The sequence below is a fragment of the Mandrillus leucophaeus genome, unplaced genomic scaffold, assembly GCF_000951045.1.
Source record: "Mandrillus leucophaeus isolate KB7577 unplaced genomic scaffold, Mleu.le_1.0 Scaffold324, whole genome shotgun sequence".
Taxonomy (NCBI): Eukaryota; Metazoa; Chordata; class Mammalia; order Primates; family Cercopithecidae; genus Mandrillus; species Mandrillus leucophaeus.
This window is the reverse complement of record NW_012103410.1, coordinates 710,651-720,114: the sequence shown is the minus strand read 5'-3', so window position 1 is coordinate 720,114 and position 9,464 is coordinate 710,651. Positions and strand designations below refer to the sequence as shown.

The 9,464-nt window shown below is 35.7% G+C and overlaps 1 protein-coding gene across 2 annotated transcripts in view; it reads left to right on the top strand.

Annotated features, from left to right (window-relative positions):
- Nucleotides 1-7,342, top strand: part of BBS5 (Bardet-Biedl syndrome 5) — a 24,400-nt gene extending 17,058 nt beyond the window's left edge. The window contains exons 8-12 of one of the 2 annotated variants that reach the window (XM_011988150.1): nt 538-600; nt 2,079-2,213; nt 5,808-5,891; nt 7,010-7,033; nt 7,188-7,342. In XM_011988150.1, the coding sequence (XP_011843540.1) occupies nt 538-600; nt 2,079-2,213; nt 5,808-5,891; nt 7,010-7,033; nt 7,188-7,289 (408 nt within the window). In that variant the 3' untranslated portion in view covers nt 7,290-7,342. The remainder of the gene's footprint in view (nt 1-537; nt 601-2,078; nt 2,214-5,807; nt 5,892-7,009; nt 7,034-7,187) is intronic. The other variant, XM_011988151.1, reaches the window with a different exon arrangement.
- The last annotated feature ends 2,122 nt before the right edge of the window (nt 7,343-9,464 follow it).

Sequence of the window (9,464 nt, the reverse complement as noted above, 5' to 3'; positions counted from 1 at the left end):
AAAAAAAAAAAAGGATTGCTTGAAGCCAGGAGTTCCAGACCAGCCTGGGCAGTGTAGTGAGACCCCCATCTCTACAAAAAATTAAAAAGTAGCTGGGCATGATGGCACATGCCTGTAGTCCTAGCTAATCAGGAGGCTGAGGTAGGAGGAGGATCCCTCAGCCCAGGAGTTTGAGGCTGTGGTATGCTATGATCACACCGTTGCACTCTGCCCTGGGTGGCTGAATGAGACCTAATTAATTTAATTGTCTCTAATTTTTAAAAATGTTCACTCCCTGGAAGTGAGAAATATTTGAGTCAGGGAATTTTGTGCCTATTTCAGAGATATCTTTCTTGTGTTGCCTCTTAAAAGTTTGCCACCTATTTTCAGTCTTGTTTCTTTTATTTGATCTCTGCGGGAGCTTAATGAAGGAAGGAGGAGGATTCTGTTCTTTAGATTATGAAAAGTAAATACTGTGTAAAGTTTAAAAACTGAGTTAAAGAGTCACTATTCAATTAATAAAAACTTGCATGTTTTTCTTTTTCATTTTGTATCTAGCGTTCAATAAAGATTAGAGATTCAAAATTTGGTTTAGCTCTTGTCATAGAAAGCTCTCAGCAGGTAAGATCTTGTTTATTTTTATTAATCTTTGATTTTTAAAACTATGTGACAGTCTAGATTTTTAGTTTTATTTGTATAGTAATCAGTTTACATCTGAGAAGAATATTAGCTTTAATATGAAGTTATATATGAAGTGTTTGAAGTCATACAGAAATTGTCCCCAGAGGAAGAATCCTGCTTATGCTTTTTTGTTGGACAGACATGATCATTTGTGATCATCACTTATTAATGACAGAATCAAATCATTGTGCTGAGGGCTTTTCATGCATTATCTCAATCTTTACACAGCCCTATGATACAGCTACTATTTCTCCTCCATTTTATAGTCAAGGAAACTGAGGCTTTGAGAAGTTAGGAACCTTACCCATGATCTCACAGCTAGTAAGTGATGGGGCTAAGCTGTGATCTCAAGTCTGACTGATTTACCAAGACTGTCTTTGAGAAACACAAACATATATTTGTGTACACACACGATTTGAGGTCTTACATTCTCACACACACATTATATGCTATTTATAACCTGCTGTGCTCCATTATGCCAGGTTTTTGCAGAAATGCATTTAAATAAAACATGCTGGTCTCATGGTAGTAGTTTTGACTGGCTAAAATTTTAAATACACTTTTTAAAAGTGATTTATAAAATTACTTATCTACCTTCTAAATTTAAACATGAATGTCTGCTTATTCCTTTCCCCTGGCCTACAGCTGCCATTTATTGAGTATTTACTCTGTTCCAAGAACTGTACCAAATGTCACATATATGTTTCTCTTATTTAATATGACAACTTGATAACCATTTTATGGTTAGAAAATTGAGGCTTAGAAAGGTTAAGGAAAGTTTCTAAGTATCCTACAGCTAGTGAATTAGTGGTAGAACCAGAATTTGAACATAAAAGCATGTGCTCTTAACCCAGAACATATACTCTCATCTATTACGGTATGCTACTTAGTTTTTTAACACTCCTCTCAAAACACTGTATCATGGCCCAGTTTCTTTCCTGATTCTTCAAGGAGATAGCCTCAGATGGCCCGTTTCCTTTCTTCTTTTCATGTAGTCTGTTCCTTTTCAAGGCCTAATTCAAGAAAAACATAGTTCCCTTGGCCTTCACAGTCTACAGTGTATTTTTTAAATCTTGAAAGGTTACCTTTGATATTTCAGATGAACTTATATTTGGATATACTTCAAAATAAGCCTGCGTTGGGGGAGGAGGGGTTCAGGTGAGAGCGAGGTTACAGATGAAACAGAGTTGGCCACGTGTTGCTGCTTCTTGAAGCTGGATGATGGCTCTGTGGAGGCTCCCTTGTGCTCTTCTGTTTTTGTATATGTTTGAAATTTTTCGTAATAAAAAGTTTAATTGAAAAAAATGAACTTATGTATTATGCTCTAAAATAAGGACAATTTGAGCTATAATTTATCTTGTACTATGAATACTGTTCTTCAGACTTGTTGGATTTTTTATTATTATTTTATCTTGTAGAGTGGTGGATATGTTCTTGGCTTTAAAATAGATCCTGTAGAAAAACTACAAGAATCAGTTAAGGAAATCAATTCACTTCACAAAGTCTATTCTGCCAGTCCCATATTTGGAGTTGATTATGAGATGGAAGAAAAGGTAATTTGTTGAGTATGTGAAATAAAGTTTGCATTGCTTTTATGCAATCTATAAAATTCAGATGTAAATACTACTGTGCACATGTTGAACTGTGTTTAAAATGGTGAATATACAGATTCTGCCCAAGTGGGCACAGCTCCTGGATTATCACTAATTGGTACCTACCACCTGTCTTCTAGTTGGCTGCTTCATCATTCATTCCTGCCCTCGATACCTGCCCTTGAAGGCGGGCAGCCACCTAAGTAAATTTCCATGTGCAATGCTCCTCTGATACAGACAGACTTGAGTCTCTCACTCTGTCAGATTTTTATTTTACGTCAGCCCCCTATGAGCATGGACAAACCTTACAGGCCTCATGAATACCATCTTCTTCCTTAGTACTCCACAATATAGCAACTCCAGGAGCAGGCTACATCAACACGGCCTGCATCCGTTCCTGTTGATCCATACTTCTGCCATGTCAGTTATGAAATATTTTGCATATCCTGCCCACATGTCTGCTCTTTGTCTTCTTCATGATTTCTTTCCCAGTTGCTGCTAGTATTCCCTGCTCTCCAGGTACATGAGCTCTCTTTTGGCTTCACTTGTCTCTCCAGCTGGGACCCTCATCATCCAGTCTCTCAGTTGTGTCCTCACTACCCACTCCATTAGAGGTGTCCTTTGTTACTTATGTTACTGTCCACTCTATCACCAGTACTCTTGCTAGAGGCGCTAACTCTGATGTACTTGCTGTCCCCTCTATTGTTGGTGCCCCCTACTGTCTGCTCTATCACTGGGACAGTCACTGTCCAGTCTGTCAGAGGTGCCCTTGCCATTTGCTCCACTACCATTGTCCTTGCTGTCCTCTCTGTCCTGGTCCCACCACTGATCACTCGACCGTAGACTCCCTTGCTGTCTGTTCTTTTACTGGCACCCTCATTATGCACCCTATTGTTGGTGCCCTTGCCGTTTACTTTATGATCGGTGCCCCTGCTGGGGCTTCTTCGCATGCTGAGCCATGTCACAGCCATTAGTTGTATCTCTCCTTCTGCTCTTGGACTACAGCATGTGACTTTAGTGAGGCCCTTGTTGCCTGGTAGTGCTCCTTGTACTTAGTTTTTTCCCTCCCTGTCAAATTCTATATATTTGTCCTTCTAGCTAAAACTTGCATCTGGGTTTCTGACATTGTATTACATACACTATGTGTTTCATCATCTGAACCATCCTTTCTTTTTCTTCCCAACATGCTCTTCTTTCAGCAGTCTCCCTTTCACTCTGCCTTCTCTGTATATTCCTTGGTAATATCACCTGCTTGTTCAGCTTCTTCAACTTGTACTTTTGTGGATGACTCTAGATCTTTCCTTCTGACCTTGACATATTCTTTCTGCTTATGGTTCCAAATACCCTTTAATATTTTCATATAGATGAGCATCCCAAATGACATTAGTGAAATTTCTTATTTCAGATTTATCTTAGTAATTTAAGTAATTATGCAAGTCAATAAGATACACTAGGACTTGGATGAGCATCTCAAACTTGGCATACCTAAAACTGGCCTCCTCATCTTTTTCTCAAAAGCAGCAACCTGCTGATTTATTGAATTGTTTACTTATGTTTTTGGCACTGTCAAAGTCAGCTGCACTGAAAACTTTGAAGTATTCCTTCATTTTTCCCATTATCTTATTTTACACTTTCAGTTATACCAGTCTCTTCCCTGTTTCTAGCTATTATTCTTCTTTGTAAAATAATGTTGCAGAACAGGCATGGTCCTTAGAACCTGACTTTCAATCCCAGTTTCATCATTTGTTTGTGATCCTAAGCAAATGTGAGCTTCAGTTTTCTCAGAATTGATATAGGGCTAGCCACGGTGGCTTAAGCTTATAATCCCAGCACTTTGGAGCAGCTGAGGGGGAGAATCACGTGAGGCCAGGAGTTTGAGACCAGCCTCAACATAATAAGACAACATAGTGACACCCTGTCTCTACTAAATTTTTTTAAATTTTAAAATTTTTTAAATTTTAAAATGATAATAAAATTTAAAATTTTTAAAATAATAAAAATTAAATTTTAATTTTAAATTTTAAAATTTTAAATTTAAAAAAATTTTAATTTTAAATTTTAAAAATTAACCAGGTGTGGTGGTGGCCCGCCTGTAGTCTTAACTACTCAGGAGGCTGAGATGGGAGGATTGCTTGAGGTCCGGAGTTTAAGGCTACAGTGAGCTATGATCATGCCATTGCACTGCAGCAGTGACCTATCTCTTAAAGCAAGACCCTTTCTCTTAAAAAAATAAAAGAGAAAAACAGACATAATCTTTCTTAGAAAGTTATTGATCATGTCCATTAAATGCCTGGCACATGGGAGATGCTTGACAGGTTAGTTCCCCTACCCATTCTCTAAATTTCGATTGTTCTCTTCTCCTGTTCTTTGACGCCAGTACATAATAGCAGCTAGCCATAATAGCTCACTGTCTCACCTCATGTGACTTCCTACTCAAATGCCATCTCTTCAGGATCTTCCCTGACTGTTCTTCTAAAACAACAATTCCCATCACTTTATTCTGCTTGCTTACTTTCTCTCTCTCCTTCCTCCCTTCCTTTCAGAATTAATCAGTCTCCTCCACTATAAGTGATCTCCATGAAGTCAGTGGTTTTTGTCTGTTTAATGGCTATATCTCCAACAGTCAAAACGAGCACATAATCGTGAATGTTCATAGTTGTTGGATGACTGTGTTAAACATCTGCTGTTTGTCATTCACTGGTCTAAGCACTTTATATGCACCATCACATTTAATCTTCCCAACGATACTGTGAGGTGTATTATTATTACCGTTATCTCACAGTTAAGGAGACTGAGGCTCAGTTAATTTACTTGCACATAGTCACACAACTCTGAACGTGGTTGAAACACTAAGGCTATCCTCAGCTTTGTTATAACTGCTTTTTGTAGGTTGAATCATATGATAGTGTTGATATTTTATCATTTTGACATAAAAAATGGTAGTTTCTTATGGTTCAACATAATATGTAGTTATCGGTCATTGTGTTTTATCTTTTTCTCTACTCAGTAAATTATAAACCCTTTGTGTTTAAGGGTAGGATTTTATAACCCTTGTTAGTACTGGCATAGTACCTAATATAACAAAGGGGATATTCAAATATTTGAAAAATGAACAAATAAATATTAGTTGTACATTTTATTCTTTACCTTTAGAATATTCCATAAAAATATTAGTTCTTTTACTTTTCACAAATTCTATATAATGACTATTCTGAGGAAAACTGAACATTTGCTATTATGCAAAACTTAGTTTTTCTAAACAATATGAAAGAAACTGAAAGTCAACTCAGAGTTTTTTCTTTAAAGATATCTGAGTATTAAGTATGTGTAAATTTCTCTCTCTAGTTCTTTTCATGATATTGACTTCAGATATGAAAGCCTAGGTTTACTTGATTAGTTTTATTACTCAAGTTAGTTTTTTAATAAAACAACGTGAATTATACCATGATTTTTATAGACTTTAGTAGTTTGTAATTGTTATTTTAAAAGTATTTGCAGTTCTCGTGGTACATTTAATATTGTCTCTGATGCATTTTAACATCTGCTGATTTTCAGCCCCAGCCACTTGAAGCTCTGACAGTTGAACAAATTCAAGATGATGTAGAAATAGACTCTGATGATCACACGGATGCTTTTGTGGTGAGCATCACAAAGGAGAGCATTAAATTTCTTAAGGATTTTATCTCAGTCTTGTTTAATAAAATAATAGTGTAAGTGTGTGAAACACCATATAACTTGAGATTTTGATGGTATCTTATACCTGAGTTTGAAGATAATATTTTTAGTGAGGGATTTCTTTTGTGACAATAACTTTTAAATTACCAAAATCAGAAATACTTTGAAGCCAGGCACTGTGGCTTACACACGTGTAGGCCCAGCACTTTGGGAGGCCGAGGCAAGCAGATTGCTTGAGGATAGGAGTTCAAGAGCAGCCTGGCCAACATGGCAACATGGCAAAAATCCATTTCTATAACAAAAGAAAAAAAAGGAAATAAATACTTTGAAAACTTAGTTATTCAGAGGATTTTAGGATTTTAGATATGTAAAGTTTTTTCATACTGTGAATAGAACATGTTAAATATTGTTAATTAATTTAAAATCTATACTTTCATTAATTTTTATGAATGTTCATCTGTTATTTTATAGGGATCTTGTTTTGAAAAGGACATGTATTTGAACAATAGCCTTCCTATTTCCAAATTGGTATCATTTAACTTATAGCCAAAATAATAGTGCTTTCTCCATTCTATGGCTATTAATCTGACTAGAATACCTGTCTGGTAAATACTTTGAAACAAAGGTGTGAAATTAGTATAAAATAATTATGCTACTACTTCAAACTATATTCATTTGCTGACACATTGAAGTACTTGTTTTGTTTTGCCAGTATTATCTTCTAAACCAAATGTAGGGAAGAAATTGTGTAGCTTCTAAGTCGTTCTTTTTCTTCTCTTTTTTACCTGTTTCTTGCCATATGACGTTTAAGTCATTCTTTTTTATCTCCTTTCAAGTTAACAGTGCTAATCATACATTATAAAGCACATTTTTTACAACTTAAGATGTAACTCTTGTAAACATTAACAGAGTGAATTCTGCTACCAGCATTGTAGAGACAGATGAAAAAAACATTTCACAGTAACAGAATGTGAAATACATTTACTTATAAAATCATTCTGCAAATTAAGTACCTTAGCCCACTGATCTATTAGAATATTATATGTCCAGTTTGTGAAATAGAATTTTCTTTGTCTTTATAGGCTTATTTTGCTGATGGCAATAAGGTAAGGACATTTATTTTACCTACAGTATATGAAGAAAGTTTCTAAATTCCAACATTTCGCATTCACAAACTTATGTGAAACCTATTTTTTTGTTTTTTTCCTCTTCCTTGCCCACCTTCTCTATTCCCATCTTATCCTCCTGTCTCCCAAAAAGCAACAAGATCGTGAACCAGTATTTTCAGAAGAACTGGGGCTTGCAATAGAGAAATTGAAGGATGGATTCACCCTACAGGGACTTTGGGAAGTAATGAGTTGATTGATCTTGAGTTGAGATGGATTTCTATTAAAGATATCTCTAGTTTAAAGATACTAGTCACCTGCCATAAGTCATGGAATAGTTTTTATATTTACAGCTTTTATATTTAAAACTTGTAAGAGTTTTTTTAATGATTGAGGAAAAAGTCATTTAGAAAACTTCAGTTTTCTAAAAATTATATTTAAAATTGTCATCAAAATGTACCTAGTTTATAAATGTTTACTTTGTACTTAATACCTGTAAAGTCTTAGTTTTCAGATATTAAGTGACTGTATCATGTTCGGTTTAATAAAGAATTTATGCAGTACCATTTAATGTTTTGAAAGTATTATTTAAAAGAAAAAGACTATTCTTATGGAATAATCAAAATTCTGCTTTCTTAATTGTAAAAATCTGGTTTAAATATCCCATGGCTCCTGGCCAGGCATGGTGGCTCATGCCTATAATCTCAACACTTTAGGAGGCCAAGGCAGGCAGATCACTTGAGGTCAGAAGTTTGAGACTAGCCTGGCCAACATGGTGAGACCTGTCTCTACTAAAAATATAAAAATTAGCTGGGCGTGTGGTGGGCACCTGTAGTCCCAGCTGCCTGGGAGGCTGAGGCATGAGAATCAGTTGGACCTGGGAGGTGGAGGCTGCAGTGAGCTGAGGATTGCACCACTGCACTCCAGCTTGGGCAACAGAGCAAGACTCCGTCTCAATAAATAAATAAATAAATAAATAATCACATAGCTCCAAATGTAAACCAACTCTAATACAAATTGTAATCCTTAAACCTGTCATTTTTGTAAAAACTAAAAATTACAACTAACTATGGAATACATCAACCCCCCTTTAAAGTGTTTTGGATGCTATTTTGTAAGAATTTCAATGTAGTTTTGGCAAGAAGACATTTACTCTGTAAGAAAATAGTTTTGTTTATTAGCTTTCTCTTTGTATTTATTGAAACTTCTTTGAATTTTCAAAAATAGGATATTATTTTTCTCATTTCTTGGTTAGCTAAGACTTGTTGACTTCTAGCATCATTCAGTGTTTTTGACCACTGTTTCCATGTAAAACACATTGTAAGAAATCTTTTTCAAATAATTGAAATTAGCCAAAGGAGCCCTCTTCTTCCAGACGGAAAAGTTTGTAAAAACATTTAAAATAAGATGCAACTCTGTATACAACCATAGACATACAGTACAACCAAGTACTAACCTAAGTTTATTAAAAATCAACAAAAGCTACAAACTGGTTTCTTCATTTAAATGGAAAAGGATTTCTACATTTTAAGGGTTGGAATTATAATAAACTACCTTTGTGATGGGGGGAAAGAGTGTATGAAAAATTTGTACTGGTCACAGATAAAATGCTGCCATAACTGTTGTTTAAATATTTTTTTTTCAAGCAGAAGAGACTATAAAATTGCCAACTAGTAAGTAATAATCTCAGATGTCATATGATGTTTGTATCTGACTCATTAATCTTTTCAAATGTTAGATTTTACGTGTAGAGAGAAATGAGTCATTTATTGTTTAAACAAGGAAGCAGCTGTTAGTTTTTTCTAGCGTGTTAAAACCTTTAGTGGCATCTATAAATGGAAAAAGAGTCAATGAGCTCTTCTTTCAGCTGTTGTTTTAGCAGCTGACAGTACCATTGATTTCACTGTGATGTAAAATAAAAGAAAAGGCCTTAACTCATGGATAGAAACCTTGAAGTTTAAAAATACATAATTCCTTGATCTGGGGCATTCATTCATTCAACAAATATTTATAAAGCACTCACAAAACCCCTAGGCTATAGCATTTGAAAAGAACAGACACTCCCACAATCCCTGCCTTCATGGAATTTGTTTTGGGGGACATGTGTAAGAACACCAACTTTTGAAATTACAGTATTTCTACAGCCCTACTTGAGTTCAGATAATGTGACAATATGACTATGTAATAAAATATTTAATGGGACAGGTGTGGTGGTTCACATATGTAATCCCAGCACTTTGGGAGGCTGAGGTGGGCAGATCACGAGGTCAGCAGTTCGAGACCAGCCAGGCCAACATGGTGAAACCCCGTCTCTACTAAAAATACAAAAATTAGCCAGAGGTGGTGGCGGGTGCCTGTAATCTCAGCTACTCAGGAGGCTGAGGCAGAATTGCTTGAACCAGGGAAGCAGAGGTTGCAGTGAGCCAAGATT